The sequence below is a fragment of the Cotesia glomerata genome, linkage group LG4 (assembly GCF_020080835.1).
Source record: "Cotesia glomerata isolate CgM1 linkage group LG4, MPM_Cglom_v2.3, whole genome shotgun sequence".
NCBI lineage: Eukaryota > Metazoa > Arthropoda > Insecta > Hymenoptera > Braconidae > Cotesia > Cotesia glomerata.
In genome coordinates this window covers 20,479,866-20,497,876 of record NC_058161.1, presented here as the reverse complement: position 1 = coordinate 20,497,876, position 18,011 = coordinate 20,479,866, and the positions used below count along the sequence as shown (strand labels likewise).

Here is an 18,011-nt window from a genome sequence, read left to right as displayed (position 1 = left end):
AAAAAAAAACAGTCCCCTGGCAAACAGTCCCCTGTTATGTTATATGGCAAAAGATACACGAATATCGAAAAAGCAAAAATAAAATCCGCTGTTTATTTATTATGATTAAGCTGATAGTTTTGTAGCCCTTGTTAATTTTTTTTCTAATAAAATCAAAAATAATTTGGTCGGACAATTTTGTACAGATTTAAGACGTCCTTACAGAGAATCACCCTTATATATACTTTGTCCGTAATTTAAAATTAAATGAAAACTTTTAATTAAATAGAAATAATTTTTGTTTTTAAGAACCACAAATGGCTTTATTAAATGAAAAAACTAATTTATCGGTTTGTTTTTATTTCAGAATTGCGGTGACAGCAGTAGCTTGGCAACCCCATGGAACGTATCTAGCATCTGTGGACCGCGCTAAGATGGCAACTGTTTGGGGCAACCATGTCTGATACGAAGCTTGTAGACAAGACAAAACTGAACAAACCGCCCTTTTATTATTGTTTTACTCTTCCATTATATACAATAGACTTATTATTATTATTATTATTATTATTATTATTATTATTATTATTATTATTATTATTATTATTATTATTATTATTATTATTATTATTATTATTATTATTATTATTATTATTATTATTATTATTATTATTATTATTATTATTATTATTATTATTATTATTATTATTATCATAACTATTATTACTCTACAATTATCTACATATATATAAATAAATATATATATATTTTTATCGTGATTAATAATGTAAAATTATAAAATATTTTTTTGGTGACTGATAATTAAAACTTAACGGACAAAATAATTTACTCAGGTTGTTATTGGGTTACTAACAATTGATGATAATAATAATAATTACTATAATTTGTATGTAATTTATTTTTTAATTACGTACAAACGCTGATAATCTCATTAATTAATGTAGTTAAACGAATTTTATAACAAGATCAAATGATTAAAACTTTTTTACAGTAAAAGGAATATCTTGTCGTTTTAAAGCATTTACTTTGTCATTATATTCCTCGGTACTATATTATTCCTCAGATAATTTTAATTTATTGCTAAGAACCTAAGGATACAGATGTTTTGTTCCAGCGTTAATTTAAACTGAAATTATATCGCGTGACAAATGCCAAAAGGACGTACTCCTACAGTAAGATAGAGCTTTGTGCCAAAAGGGCGTAAAAAAATATTTTTTTGTTGCCAAATATCGTACAAAACGTCAAGTAAAAATAAAATTTTTGAGTTACTAACGTTGAAAGGGCGCATCTCAAAGGTATACCTTTGGCTTTAGGAAAATTTTTCATAAAGCCAAAAGGGCGGATATAATTATGTTTTTTATTATAAAACATGAAAATAATGCAGCATCGATCAAGCAATATCATAATAAAGGTGAAATATGAAAAATTGAACTATGAGGGGCAATATAAGCAACGGAAAAATTTTTTTTTGAATTTTTTTAAAATTGAAAATTTTTTTTTTCAATTTTATTTTACTCTATTTGGAATTCTCGAAAATTACCCAATTTTTTTCTCTTTACTGTTTTTTAAACTATTTTGTAAGATTCAGATTAAAAAAAAATTAACTCTTTTAAAAAATTATTATGATGGTTAAATATATTTAAAACTTTTGAAATGTCGCGTTTTAGTAGCCTAACAGCCATTTAATAATCTATATTATTAAAAGGATATGAAAAATTTTGTGTCCAGGATAGTCATATGATAAAATCGGTATTTTTAGTGAAATTTAGTGTCATTGCAAAGGTCTTGATTTGAATTGGTGCCTTTTCAAGATTTCATATCATTCTCACCGTTAGTCAATTTATGATGATAAGTAATTAGGCTGCATTCAAAAATTCTCTATCTTTAGATACATAATTAAGAAATGACCTTGTATCTTGAGAACTATTGACATTTTTAAAGATATAAGCTGATCCTGATGTTACACTCATCGAGACCTTTCATTTGAGTACCCACATCAATTTTTCATATATTTATATATATTATATATATGTATGTATGTATATATGTATGTATATTATATATATATATATGTATATATGAAAAATATATCAAAAATGCAAGTGGGTACTTAAATGAAAGCTCTTGATAAGTATAACATCGGGATGAGCTTATATCTTTAAAATATATATTACATAATTAAGAAATGACCTTGTATCTTGTTAACGGTTGGCATTTTTAAAAATATAAGCTCATCTTGACATTACACTCATCAAGAGCTTTCATTTGAGTACCCATATCAAGTTTTCATATATTTTGTATATTCATGTATTTATATATATGTATATATGAAAAATATATAAAAAATGCAAGTGGGTACTCAAATTAAAGCTCTTGAAGAAATTAACATCGGGATGAGCTTATATCTTTAAAAATGTCAATAATTAAGAAATGACCTTGTATCTTGTAAACTATTGACATTTTTAAATATATGAGCTCATCTTGACATTACACTCATCAACAGCTTTCATTTGAGTACCCACATCAATTTTTCATATATTTTATATATTTATATATATTATATATATGTTTATATGAAAAATATATCAAAAATGCATGTGGGTACTCAAATGAAAGCTCTTGATGAGTGTAACATCAGGATGACCTTATATCTTTAAAAACGTCAATAATTAAGAAAGTGCAGTGCAATTTAACAAAAATCATTACTTAATAAAGCCAAATTTTATTTATTCGTTGCTAAAGATAAGTTTGCCCAACTAGAAACCACTTGATTATCAACTTGGTGCGTATAGAATGTGCACAGATGAAACTCGAGAGTGAGCATATGTAGCTGATGATTGATATAATCGGGAGTGTTTTTGCATAATGCAGTGACGAGAGTAGAATCTGCCGTATAAGTTGACAGAAATGCATCAGAGTAATGAATAACTTGAGGATGAATGTGTGAGATTTGTATAGGAACAATAAATTCACCCGACGGCATCACACACATGTACATAATATGTATAGTTGTAATAGGACAGAGAATAGCATGAAGAGAGTGATTGAAACTGGGTGTCCTGTACTAACGATGTAAAAGTTTAGTTGGCTGCTGTCGAGCGTGACGCCACGTGTTTCACTTCCGTTCGACTTGGCGTGTTCACTCCTACTCGAGTAGTCACAACTATAACGAATCGATCTTTGGCAAGTTCGCGGTGAGACTTAAATTGTCTAACTAACAACAGAGACAGACATAACTCTCTTTCTTCTTCTTCTTGTTCTTGTTCCTGTTCCTTCTTAGCCAAGGATCTTATCCTCATACTTAAGTAAGGGGTGAGAAGGAATCGGGAGTCTCAAGATAAAGAGAGAACTTTAGATTTGGATGGCACCTTTTTGGGTTTGAGTGCACCGACACCGGCAAATTGCAATCACGATCACTGCTACAGATGTTTCAATTCAATGAAACCGAGATAGATAAAGTTTTAAATTAGAGCGCGAGGGACCGAGATACTCGTTAAATCAATCCGGGACTAATTTACACCGAATGAGAGACCCGATCCTAATTATTGTCCCATTCGTTAATAGATTCGGATGTTTTACGCGCTGGTTTGTTAATCAATAATCAATAACCCATTGTCGACAACATGATCCAGTTTTATGCGCCTGGATTTCTTTAATTGCCAGTTGACAGTATTTTGTGATAAAGAGGCAATATTTAAGATACAAATAAAAGAACATGTTGATATTACAAACACTGTAAAAATAAGTTATAATTCATTTAATAATATATAGTGTTTTCGGATAGATTCCCATATGGTTTCCTATATAGCTATGAAGTAATAACTATGAAGTAATTGCTATTAATTAAGTATTAATTGAAATTAATTTTGAAAAACGGATTTTGTAATTTTATCTAATGAAAAAACTGCTCGCGTCTGATGGACTTGAACCCGGTACCTCATGGTTGACAGTCTTCTACGCTACTCACTGGCCTAAGTCACGTTCTTATAAGGTCTATGTTTATTCCACATATAAATTCACTATAGGAATCCATACTTTCGATGTGGATTTCCCATACAGGAATCCATGTATCCACAGGTTTCCATGTGGATTCCTATAGGAATCCATACTTCCTATGTGGATTCCTATGGGTTCCTATACGAATCCATACTTTCCCATGTGGATTCCCATATAAACTCATGTGGATTTTTTTGATAAAGTGCCCTATCAAAAAAATCCATATGGGAAACCAGCCTGGATTTCTTCATGGCGTTTTCGGATAGATTCCCACATGGTTTCCTGTATAGGAATCCAGGGTAGGATCCTACATAGATTCCCATATTAGGCGAAAAAAAATTTATTTAAAAAATTAAAAATAACTATGAACTAATTGCTATTAATTAAGTATTAATTGAAATTAATTCTGAAAAACGGTTTTTGTAATTTTATCTAATGAAAAACCTGCTGGCGTCTGATGGACTTGAACCCGGTACCTCATGGTTGACAGTCTTCTACGCTACTCACTGGCCTAAGTCACGTTCTTACAAGGTCTATGTTTATTCCACATATAAATTCACTATGGGAATCCATACTTTCGATGTGGATTTCCCATACAGGAATCCATGAACCCCCAGATTCCTATGTGGATTCCTATAAAAATTCATATTTCCTACACAGTAAAAAATTTTTCGTCAAATTTACACAAAAAATTATGTTGATGACTTTTTTTACACAATTTGTGTTGAATCAACATACTATAATGTTAAATTCTACACACTAAAATGTTAAATTCTACACAAACATTTTTACACTTTACACAATGACGAAAAATTTTTTACTGTGTATGTGGATTTCCCATATAGAAATCCATGTATCCACAAGTTTCCATGTGGATTCCCATATAAATTCATGTGGATTTTTTGATAGGTAGGTAACTTCTAACTTTTCTAATATTTCTAAGTTTGGTACCATTAATAAGAACTAAATAACACTTATAAACGAAGTATAATTAAACATTTTGCTATAATTAATATCTCGAAGTTAATAATTAATATTCAATAAAATTAGCTAAAGTTGCAGATCTATAACAAGATTTTACTAATTAGATTTTAGATGTTTCCGATAAGTTCTGATATGCTTACATCCATTTAATTAATAATTCATCTAGATTTCTCTTAATTGCCAGTTGACAGTATTTAACGATAAATAGATAATAAATAGCAGAAACGTCTGAAATTAATCAACATCTGGAGATAAATGATCCGATTTGATACTCGAGGCCCCGGAGCTTCAAGCAAATCCTGTAAGGGATATCCCGCTGGACGTAGGGTCACCTCACTAACCGCATGCTCCCCGTAGGGAAATACCTCACACTATTCCTCTCTTACTCTAGTTTGCCTCTTTTGGCTATTATCCTCTTAGAAATAGATAATATAGATAGATGCATAGATATAGAAGTTGATTTTTTGGCTCTCTGATGAAAACTCAGCCTGGCGAACTAGAACGCGAATGGAAATGGAAATGAAAATCGGATACGTGAGATATCGATAGGTTAAAAAATATTCAATCAGTTGAAAAGTTGCTCTGGCAATCAATCACCGGACGATGGATCTCTAGTCTAAGCTTCTTTTCACCCCGTATCCCATACACTGAACAAAATATACATGTTGATAGTGTTCACCCCTTCTTACCACCTTGAGCCTTTCCACCTTTCACCCTTGGAACCCCAAACTTCCCTATAAAATGCATCCCCCTTCTTCCAACACATCTTGTCCCCAAACAGCCCCAATCTGAGTCGACGCAGTTAGAGCTTTTGCCCGCTTGCGAAAGAGCTTTCAGTGTTGCTCGGTGCGTCATATGTATTACATCTTCATGCTCTTCTCTTTGTAATTTTTTACCGATTTATCGGTAAAGTTTAAAAGTTAAAATAATAAAAATTACAATAATTTGTGGTTAAAAAAGTGAATTTGTGGTAAAGTTATGTTTGATATTTATTTTTGTTTTAATTATATTATTATTGTTATTATGTGATCGGTGAATTGGTTTACAAGTTACCAAAATGAAGAATAGATACTGGAACTTACTAAGAGATTTTTTCGTTCTTGCTGTTATTAATGGTAAGATTCTACGAGGATTGACTCTAAAAGTGTAAATTGTTTAGATCTTTTTTTTTTTTTTCATGAGTCAGGGGTGTTGTTACTAATGGAGGGTGGAGGGTTGAATGAAAAAGTAAATAAAAGAATAATAATACCGAAAAAAAAAAAAAAAAAAAAAAAAGTCGTGAAACCGAATGGATAAAGTTTGACTTTATCCGTGTAAGAATGGCATCGCCACACTGACACCCAAGTGGAAAAGGGAAGTTTGAAACCTTTTGAGAATTGAGAAAAGTTGGGCACACAGATGGGAGCAGAAAGCTATAGAGAAACATTCGCCAAATAGTATTTCCCGATGAAATTTTCCGAGCTGAGGCTTCTACTGCAAGGACTAGAAGACTAGAATAAAAGGAAACGGGTTTTCGAGTTATTTTTATTGGGTGGATATTTTAAGGAACTCGGAGAATTTCTAATTTCGTTTAATGATAATTAAGTTTAGATTATTTTTTGGAAATTTTTCTGAGAGAATAAGATGTTTACAAAATAGAGCTTGTTGTTTATGAGAAGGAATTTATAGTGTGGTTTTAATGGAAGCTTGGATTTAACGCTTTGAATTTTCGAGGAATTCCGGGGTGAGCGTTTGAATTTTGCTGATAAATTAAAGTGGGAAATTTTTGAAGGTCTATTTTTTTGGGTTGGAAATAAAATAATGGAGAGAGTGTAGAAGTGTATGTCAAGTCAATTATAAAATAATGTATCTGAAATCGGTACCGCGTAACTCAACACCGCAATTGAGTTTATCCGTCAAACGAATTTCCTCCTGTGCTCGGAAATAGAATTCGTTGTATATACTTTTTTTTTGGTAGATTTTACAGAAATCTATTGCATTGGTCCTCATGATGGGACTTTTGAAAAATTTTGCTATATTTAGACTCGGCTTGTTAAGCGGATTCAGAAAATGCATATGGTTCAAAAGTTTATTTATCTATGTATATATGTATGATATAATCGGCATGGTCTCTTCTCTAACTCCCGCGGATACGGATCTCAATAAAACGTAACATACTCATTCTTATGACGATTTTTGAGGTTGAGTTCAAAGATCAGCTAAATCGGTCGAGTAGTTTAGAAATGAGAGCAAAAATTTTCAAAAATCGTTAAAATTTTTACTTTTACCGTATTTCCGTGCAATAATAATTAAACGCGATATCATATTTAATTTTTGTAAATTCCATCTAAAAGCTTATAAAGTAAGCTTTCATTTGCATACTTATCTATTTTTCTAAATTAAATAGTTTAGGAATGACAGAAATTCAAAAATTTTTGAAAATCACAAAAATTTTCACTTTTACCGTATTTCAGTGCAATAAAAATTGAACGCGATATCCTATCAAATTTCTGTAAATTCCATCTAAAAGCTTATAAAGTAAGCTTTAATTTGAATACTTTTATATTTTTCTAAATTAAATAGTCGGCTGCCCAATTTCAAAACACAGTAACTAACATTTAAAAATTTTTTTCAATTTTTCTTATTAAAAAAAAATTTGCCCGCCAAATTGATAAAAAATTTGATTTGTGAATAGAAAATACTTGAATATAAAAATTTTTAAGAAAAAATACTTGATATTAAGGTCTAAAAGTTATAAAAAATGCAGCAATACTAGAAAAAATCAGGTATAAAAATTTTGCAGTTACTGTGTTTTAAAATTGGGCAGCCGTAGTTTAGGAATGACAGACATTTAAATTCTTAAAAATCCTCAAAATTTAGAACTTTGACTGTTTCTTTGCAAAATAACTATTGGATGCGATAACTTGTAAAATTTTTGTAAATTTCATCTGAAAGCTTATTCAATAAGCTTTAATTTGCACACTTATCTATATTTCTAAATTAAATAGTTTAAAAATGACAGCAATTCAAAAATTTTCAAAAATCGTTAAAATTTTCACTTTTGCCGTATTTCCGTGCAATAACAAATAACCACGATATCATATTTAATTTCTGTAAATTGCATCTGAAAGCTTATTTAAAAAGCTTTAATTTGTATACTTATCTATTTTCCTAAATTAAATAGTTTAGAAATGACAGAAATTCAAAAATTTTCAATAATCACAAAAATTTTCACTTTTACCGTATTTCAGTGCAATAGCAATTGAACGCGATATCCTATTAAATTTCTGTGAATTGCATCTGAAAGCTTATTAAGTAAGCTTTAATTTGCATACACATATTTTTCTTAATTAAATAGTTTAGGAATGACAGAAATTTAAATTCTTCAAAATCCTCAAAATTTGGAACTTTGTTTCTTTGCAAAATAACTAGTGAATGCGATAACTTGTAAAATTGTTGTAAATTCCATCTGCTTATTAAATAAACTTTAATTTGCATAACTCACCAGTCAAGATAAAAAATTACTCTCTCAGACCGATCTAATTTTATTTTTGATGTCTTTATTTTATTGTAACAGAAGTTACATATTATTAATAATATCATTTTATAAAAAAACGCTTTTTTTTATTTGTGAAATCTACTTCTATTGGTCTTTTTTTTATTTAATTAACTAAAATTGCCTCCTTCATCTCGAATTTTAATTTAACTTTGAGCGGTGTTCTACAGAGTGCGTTAATAATTAAATATCCGAGATTAGTGTGTGTAAGTAAATATAAATGTCAAGTGTAAATAGCATGTATGTCGGAAAAATAAAAAAAGGACACAAACTATTAACATCGAGTAGAGATCTCGGGTAATCTCCGCGTAAAAAATATTTACAAGTGCGCACTAAAGGAGCCAAGGGCCGTAAATCGGGAGGATTTTGGCCCGCATTTTCCAGTCTCTCATACACACATTTATATTAAATATATATAAAATAAAATAAAATAAATGTGTGTGTGTACAAAGCCGAGTGTCGAGATACAGAAATAGAGAAATTCCAAGGTACTATGCTATGAGGTACTGAGTACCGACTACCAGGGTATTTTCTTTGGTTACGGAAGTCAAGAGACCGGTATACTTATACTCCAAGAGAGACTAGTATTCTTATTCTTTTTAAAAGTTTTAAGCGGACTCATAACTTTATTCGTTACTATACTATGCTCGACTGTACCCTCTTTTCTTTCTGCCGCCGAGTACAAGTACTGACGACCGAGACCGAGACGTCAACATTATTCTCCGCGGTGTATTATAAGGAATGAAGAATAACTTTGCGTCCACTATACACTATCTTCTGGATAAAACTCCAGAATAACACTAGATCAACCTTTTTCCCTTATTTTATTTTATTTTATTTTTTCTAACGCTATTTCGAGAGAATTTTAAATCAAATTTTTTTCAAAAAAAAAATTTATAACCCAGTCAATCATTTAAAGTATTGAAAGCCTTTTTTTTTGGATAATTTAATAATCTAGTATTAATTATCCAGCATCTCTAATCCTGAAGCAAAAAAATGGGCTTGAAAATAAAAAATCTAGACAGAAAAAAAAATTAATTGAATCAAGTAAATAATTTTGAATTTTTCATCTTGATTCAATTTTTTTCAATGCACTAATAGAAGGATTTAATACATCAATATTATTTGTTACAGTTTAATAAATTATTTCTTTATTTTAAATAAATTATATTAATATAAATAAAGCCTTATTATATCACAATAAATATTTGTAACATCATTAAGAAAAGACCTTATATCTTGTTACCTAATGACATTTTTAATTATATAAGCTCATATCGATATAATACTCTTCGAGACCTTTCATTTAAGTACCCACATCAATTTTTCATATATTTTATATATTTATAAATATTATATATATATATATATATATATATATATATATATATATATATATATATATATATATATATGTATGAAAAATATATAAAAAATGCAACTGGGTACTCAAATGAAAGCTCTTGATAAGTGTAACATTAGAATGAGCTTATATCTTTAAAATCGTCAGTAATGAAGAAATTACCTTGTATCTTGTGAGTTATTGACATTTCTAAAGATACAAGCTCATCCTGACGTTACACTCATCAAGACCTTTCATTTGAGTACCCACATCAATTTTTCATATATATTATATATTTATATATATGTATATATGAAAAATATATCAAAAATGCATGTGGGTACTCAAACGAAAGCTCTTGATAAGTGTACCATCAAAATGAGCTTATATCTTAAAAAATTTGATTAATTGAGAACTGACATTGCTATCTTGTCAACTAATGACATTTTTAAAGATATAAGCTCACGCCGACATTACTCACATCGAGACCTTTCATTTAAGCACCCACATCAATTTTTCATATATTTTATATATCTATGTATATTATATATATATGTGTATATGAAAAATATATTAAAAATGTATGTGGGTACTCAAATGAAAGCTCTTGATGAGCGTAACATCAGGATGAGCTTATATCTTAAAAAACTTCAATATTTAAGAAAGTACAGTGCATTTTTTAATTTCATTTCCGTAGCAATAAATCTTTTGTTAACTACTACTAAATATTTATTTGGCGGAAATTAAATGAAATCTAATAAAAATTTTTCAAAAAGATTAGATAGCGGTCTAAGAATTTTCTCTGGTCCGTTGAATTAGCTCGCAAAGCAGGAAATAGTTACTGACTACCTTGAATGAGAACGGCAACAAGAACGGGAACACGACATGGAGCTGAGTCACTTGAGATTCTGGGGAGTGAGCATGATTCCGTCGGTACGGAAGTCCTCGAACGCGGAACAAAGGTCCCGTCCCGGTAGACGGACGGTACACGAGTATGAATCTGGGGTCTGGGCCGGGTCTGGGTCTCTTGAACCCAGAGATGAACTGTGAATGCTGATATTCCGTTGTTGTCTCTCTTCTCCTTTATTATACTTATTTATACATCATATATTTATACTTAAAATTTTCGTAGTGAAATTTAGCCAATGTAGAGTCACCAGACCAACACAAACATTGAGTTTGTTTGTTTGTGCTCGGTAATTTACATATAAATTTAAATTTATCTCGGTCATTTATCAGCGTTCTAATAAAAAATTCATGCATGACGTTTTATTTATTCCCCGTGCGGGCGAAACGGGAACGGGAACGAGAACGGGATCGGGATAAAAAGCTACAAAAAGGTGAATTAAATAAATGAGTAACACCACAATGAAATGGTTTGTTTAATTAGTTAATTTCTCACGAGCCAGTTTGTAAAATGCCAGCCAGTCATCCACTCGACCAGGGGAGGAAAATAGTTCCAAGTTTAACAAAGAACCCGCTGGCTATTGGTTGTTTTTTTTTTTAACTCTATTGCCCTTTTTTTTTTTTGGAAAAGTTGCCTCCGCGGCATCACTACACTGACACTTTAATTATAGTCAAATATAAATCTACCGAGAAAGGAGATAGGAAAAATAAAGAGGAAAAAATTTCTAGTCCCGCTGATTAATATCGGAGCGGGTGGATAAAAAAATATTTAACGCTGACGGTACCAAAATTCTAATGAATTCCGGCAAGAATAGAGGATTATATTTTTAATCGATGAGGTTTATTATTCGAGTGCGAATAAGGATTCCGGGGTGTTTATTTGTTTAGGATCGCTTTTTTATTCGCGAGGGTGCTTTTTCATTTTAGTTTACTAGTTATCTTGCAGTCACTAGGTGACTTCCGTGACTTTTGAACTATTAATAAATGGAATTTGGCTTTATTAAATAATGAATTTTGGTAAATTGAACTGTACTTTCTTAAATATTGACGTTTTTTAAGGTATAAGCTCATTTTGATGTTATACTCATCAAGAGCTTTCATTTGAGTACCCACATGCATTTTTGATATATTATTCATATATACATATATATAATATATATAAATATATAAAATATATGAAAAAATTGATGTGGGTACTCAAATAAAAGGTCTCGATGAGTGTAATGTCAGGGTGAGCTTATATCTTTAAAAATGTCATTAGTGGACGAGATAGCAATGTCAGTACTTAATTATTGACATTTTTAAAGATATAAGCTTATCCCGATGTTACATTTATCAAGATCTTTCATTTAAGTACCCACATCAATTTTTCATATATTTTATATATTTATATATATGAATATATGAAAATATATAAAAAATGCACGTGGGTATTTAAATAAAAGGTCTCGATGAATGTAATGTCAGAGTGAGCTTATATCTTAAAAAATATCATTAGTTGACAAGATATTAATGTCAGTTCTTAAATATTGATATTTTATAAGATATAAGCTTATCCCGATGTTATACTCATCAAGATCTTTCATTTAAGTACCCACATCAATTTTTCATTTATTTTATATATTTATATATATATATATATATATATATATATAAATATATGAAATATATGAAAAAATTGATGTGGTTACTCAAATGAAAGGTCTCGATGAGCGTAATGTCAGGGTGAGCTTATATCTTTAAAAATGTCATTAGTGGACAAGATAGCAATGTCAGTACTTAATTATTGACATTTTTAAAGATATAAGCTCATCCCGATGTTATATTTATCAAGATCTTTCATTTAAGTACCCACATCAATTTTTCATATATTTTATATATTTATATAAATATATGAAATATATGAAAAAATTGATGTGGGTACTCAAAGGAAAGGTATCGATGAGTGTAACATCGGGATGAGCTTATATTTTCAAAAATGTCAGTATTTCACAAGATACAAGGTAATTTCTTAATAATGTATCTAGAGATAATTTTCAAATGCAGTCTAAATACTTATAATAATAAAGACACAAAATTTTTCTTATTCTCTTAATAATATAGAGAAAGAAATTTGATCTTTTGGCTTTAACTAAAATTTTTTTATTTATAATCGTCTTAAATAAGCTTTAAAGAAAAAAGTTGTTGATTATTATTAAATTACAAACTTTAATACTCTTACAAAGTCTTAAAAATTAACATCAACTTAAAGCAGTAAAATTGTTTCTAAAGACCAGCAAATAAGAGTAAAATATTTAACAAAATATCCATCTTAGTCCCGTGATCTATTTTCTGTAAAATACTCCCCAATTGTAAGCTTAAACAAAATAAACGAGCGGTAAAAAAAAAAAGGTTGTGGTACTTAACAAATGTTAAATGTTTCTATATTTAAACCGCAGCCCTGAAAGTTATAGCACGCATTTTGGAGTAAAATTGCCAAGGATTAGCATTACTTCCGCTTGAAATGATTTCTCTTACTCTTACATTTTGCCAATACACCCTTACTCATACTTAACTCTCTCTCTCTCTTTCTTACTCTTCGTCTTTCCTGGTTCGGGTTCGCCTCTAATCTCTTACTTTTAGCTGCTTCACGATCCACGGCTCGGAGAAATGAGCTAGAGTAAGATTCAACGAGCATATATCTGTAATCCACTTCAATTTACCATAAACCATTATCCGGTAGGCAGAGAGGCAAAGTAAAAAAGTAAAAAATATAAAATATAAAATAAAAAACTATATATTTATCGATCCCGCGAGAGTCGCACGGGCGGGCCATTAAATAAACGCAACGAGTTTTCATATACATATCTGTATATTCTATCTGTGTACGCTGGATATAGGACGAGGAAGAGCATCCGAAGGGGTAAGAGGGGGAGGAAGAGGAGAGAAACTAACATACCCGTTTTATTTCGTTTGCCGATTTCATCTAGACGAGTTTCATTAATTATTTTATCAAATCCCGAGTGTTTGGTGATACAATCGTTTTTGTTGACGTTTCGTTATTTATCATCGCTTTTTCCACTGACGAACGAGTGAATAATAAAAAAATTTTTTTTTTTTTTTTCTTATTTTCTGACAAATAAAAACTAAAATAAATCAATTAATAGTTTATCGGTGTGAAAGAGCAATGATTGTCGAGTACTGGCCAAATGTTTACAATCTCTATTTATTTTTATTATTTATTTTTTAATTACTTTTGGTAAAAAAGTGAACATTTTTAAGAAAATTAAGATAACTTATTTTTTTATCGAAAAAAAAAATAAATTTATAAAAATAAATTAAGGATACTAATAGAAGAATTTAGTTTTATTTGGGAAGTTATTATTAAGAGAATCAGAAAAATTTGTATCCACGATAGTCGGTTTTTTTAGTAAAATTTAGTGTCTTGATTTGAATTTGTGCCTTTTAAAGATTTTATTTTTGCCGATATTTAATTTATGATGATAAGTATATTTAGGCGGTATTTGAAAATGCGTTTTCTAGATACGTTATTGAGAAATGACCTTGTATTTTGTGAACTATTGACATTTTTCAAGATATAAGCTCATTCTTACATTACACTTATAGCGAGCTTTCATTTGAGTACCCACATCAATTTTTCATATATTTATATATTTATATATATGTATATATGAAAAATATATCAAAAATGCAAGTGGGTACTCAAATGAAAGCTCTTGATGAGTGTAATATCGGGATGAGCTTATATCTTTAAAATATATATTATATACATTACATAATTCAAAAATGACCTTATATCTTGTGAACTATTGATATTATTAAAAATGTAAGCTCATTCTTACATTACACTTATTGAAAGCTTCCATTTGAGTACCCACATCAATTTTTCATATATTTTACATATTTATATATATATGTATATATGAAAAATATATCAAAAATGCATGTGGGTAATTAAATGAAAGCTCTTGATGAGTGTAAGATCGGGATGAGCTTATACCTTCAGAAATGTCAATATTTAAGATACTACGGTGCAATTGAACAAAAATCATTATTTAACAAACCTAAATTTTATCTATTTATACTTCAAAAGTCACGGAAGTCACATAGTTACTGCAAGGTTGCTAATAGTTACTAAATGATTTAGTAACTAACTTATCATTACCAAGTATTTAGTAATAGTTACTAAATTATTTATTAAAGCCCACTTATTTCCACCAAATAAATCTTAAATAGTATTTAACAAATTATTTATTGCTACTCAGTAAATCTTTTATTGGTAATAAACAAATTTCTTTTTTAACAAATTTTACCGTATAGCCTAAGTTTTTAACTCAAAATAAATAAAAATAACTAAAATAAATGATTTTAAGTAAAAATATAAGGTATTATAAAGAAAATAATCTCATTAAATTATAATTTTTTAGAGACATTTATAAAATTAAAAATTAAACAAGTTTTTAACATAATAATAGACAAATTGAAAAATTTAAACTAAACTCCACTGAAAAATGACATATAAGCCATTTGGGAGTATGTGTGTTTTCAAAGGGAAGATAAATCTCTCAAAATCGAGCTGAATAAAATAATCTTAGTCAGTTAATAGGTTATGTATCACATTGGAATTAAAGCATAGCCATCTACCGACAATACTTACCAAATAAATATTTAGTAACTACTAGCTGACCCGGCAAACGTTGTTTTGCCATGTGAATAATTTCTAGAGAATTTCTAGTGTCGAAAAAAAATTACTAACTTATTGGAAGTGTATAAGGATGTGGAATATGAGTGAAAAAGGCCTGGAGCGCTGTGAACGATGAGGGAATGTTGTTTAAAAATAACAAAACAACAAACATTAATTGTTTTAATTTATTAAAAGTAATAATTATTTATATAATTAATTAATTACATAATATTAATCTCTTAATGCTGCAGCGTGAACAATATTTTTTGTTAGCCCGTCTTTAGCTAATACACACAAACTTGATGGTGTGATTGTCGTTGTTCTAATCTCATGACTTCATTGCGTTCAGCTCGTGTATCGTCTGATTATTCTTGACGCAATTGCGCCATTCTCACACGCGCTCCAGTATTTTCTTCCTGAACTTGTTCTTCGGTTCTTTGGGCTCTTATATTTCGAATGCTTCTAGATTTATTTGTATCAAGGCTCAAATTGGCCCCTTTGCGTTTCGTTGGTATTGTTCACTGTACAATACAAAACACACATGAATAGAACTGATTGAATTATTTAATTATTATATTAATCATTTATTTTATCTTTGATTACATTAAATATACATGTAAAAATTAGGAAGTTTCACGAAAGCGAAAAATTTTATGTTTCTTAATTATATCGAAAATACATATTGTTAGAAATAGTGAAAAAAAAAATTCTGTCGAAGTTAGAGCTCTTATAAGTAAACACAAAAAAAAAATTTCCCAATTGTAATAAAAATCTAACTTTCACCGAATTCGTTTTTCACCATTCCCAACAATATTTTCGTTATAAATAAGAAAGAATAATTTTTGATTTTATAATAAATTTATAGTAAAAAATAATTTATACTTACAACTCAATAGCAGTTGTTTGCGGGAACTCGTGACACGTGTTGAGTATTTTAGAGGTTATGTAAGTCACTTAATTAACTGATCGTGCGATTTACACTCAAAATTAATAATTTTATTAGTTATTAATAATCTATAGATACAATAGATACTAATTATCTTATTTTCTTGAAAATATTGTGATTACTGATTATAAAAATAGTTTAATTGATAGTAAATATTATTTTAAATACTTAAATAAATGATTGGATTTCACTCGAGTTAAATCGAGTAATATTTTTTCCGAGTTGGCACATCACTATCACAGATTACCACAGATTTTTTTTATAAAGCCAATGTACTACCACAGATTACTAAATAGGTTATGCGAAGTTTGTATAATGCGTTATGAAATCAAACTCATATACTCATACCACACTTAGGTGCGCCTATCTATATTGCATGCCTTAAGCGCCTTTTAAATTGTTTATACGTAAAGAAATGATATAAAACACGCTTTGTTGCTAAGAAAAATGATTACTGAACAGTTTAAATAAGTTTTTATAATTATTTATAGCCATTAAATAACAATAATATAAAAAAACCTGATTTTTCATGGTATATGGGTGTCATTGTTTTAAGTTCGCATGGAGGGGTAAACCTTATAACTTTTGAGAAATTTCATTTTTTCACTCAATTTTTTTTTTAAACTGTTCATCAGACTTTTCCGGATAGCTAAGGATAAAAATCGAAGCGCAAAATTTTTTTACTTAATTAAAATTAATTTATTTCGGCTGGCAGTTTGATCCACTTTTTATGTTTTGGTCAGCCATATTAACTTTTTTTCTGAAATATAGGCTGAGTATGTAACTGTACTATAGCCGAAACTATATTCTGACTTGCTTCTTCTATCGGAGCGTGCTAGATGGCGTTAGCAAAGATTTCTTTCAATATAGTCTATGGCTGTGAATGACATTGACATTCGTTACGCGCGTTCTTTTAAATATGCAAAATTAAATGTATATTTTTCAATATTTCTGAGAGATTTTCTTAATATTTTTTTCCGTAAGAACCTTCTCCTAATAATAACAAATACAACAAAAAAAGAATTAGTGAAATCGGTCCAGCCATTCACGCGTGATGCCGTGACCAAGGAAAACGGGTTTCATTTTTATATATAAAGATTACTAAATATTATTTGGTGGGAACAAATATTTATTTTGATATAATAAGGCTTTGTTTATATCAATATAATTTATTTAGAATAAAAAAATAATTTATTAATTAACAAATAATATTGATGGGTAATATTTCTTGCTCCTAAATAAATCACTCAATCCTTTTATCAGTTAAAAAAAATTAAATTTTTCTAATAAGTAAAATAAAAATAAATAAAATCTCGCGATAAAATATGTTAACATTAGGTTGACGTTAAAAAAGTAGGGTATATAGAAGGGTATAGGTGAGGGGAATTACGATCGTTGGCGTTTTCTCAGCGAGTCGCTGGTATGGAGAATGGGGATCTTCATTATCCCTCACCGGGTTTTTGCTCACCCCAGCCTATACTACTTTAGCTGGTCGTTATCATCTTTCTTTATTCGAGAGTTGGCGATCGGTTGATCGAACTTCACCGGGAGCAAGCTCGATAATGGGAAAAAAAGTATGAGCTGTAGCAGCTAGGAGCTAGCAGCCTGGCGCCGGCATGGA

The 18,011-nt window shown here is 29.5% G+C and overlaps 3 protein-coding genes across 5 annotated transcripts in view; 2 read left to right on the top strand and 1 right to left on the bottom strand.

Moving 5' to 3' along the window:
* LOC123263828 (autophagy-related protein 16-1) overlaps positions 1–741 on the top strand; it is a 289,529-nt gene extending 288,788 nt beyond the window's left edge. The window contains exons 14-15 of one of the 3 annotated variants that reach the window (XR_006509237.1): positions 347–522; positions 661–741. Coding sequence is in view for 1 of the 3 variants with exons in the window: in XM_044726854.1 (XP_044582789.1) it covers positions 347–443 (97 nt within the window). In the remaining 2 variants the exon portion in view is untranslated. Of the gene's footprint in view, positions 1–346; positions 551–660 lie in introns of those variants that run through there. The other 2 variants (XR_006509238.1, XM_044726854.1) reach the window with 2 other exon arrangements.
* Positions 1–18,011, bottom strand: part of LOC123263825 — a 300,526-nt gene that overhangs the window by 269,100 nt on the left and 13,415 nt on the right. The window lies entirely within an intron of this gene.
* Positions 5,818–18,011, top strand: part of LOC123263851 — a 58,479-nt gene continuing 46,285 nt past the window's right edge. The window contains exon 1 of the mRNA XM_044726886.1: positions 5,818–6,092. Within this exon, the coding sequence (XP_044582821.1) occupies positions 6,035–6,092 (58 nt within the window). The 5' untranslated portion in view covers positions 5,818–6,034. The remainder of the gene's footprint in view (positions 6,093–18,011) is intronic.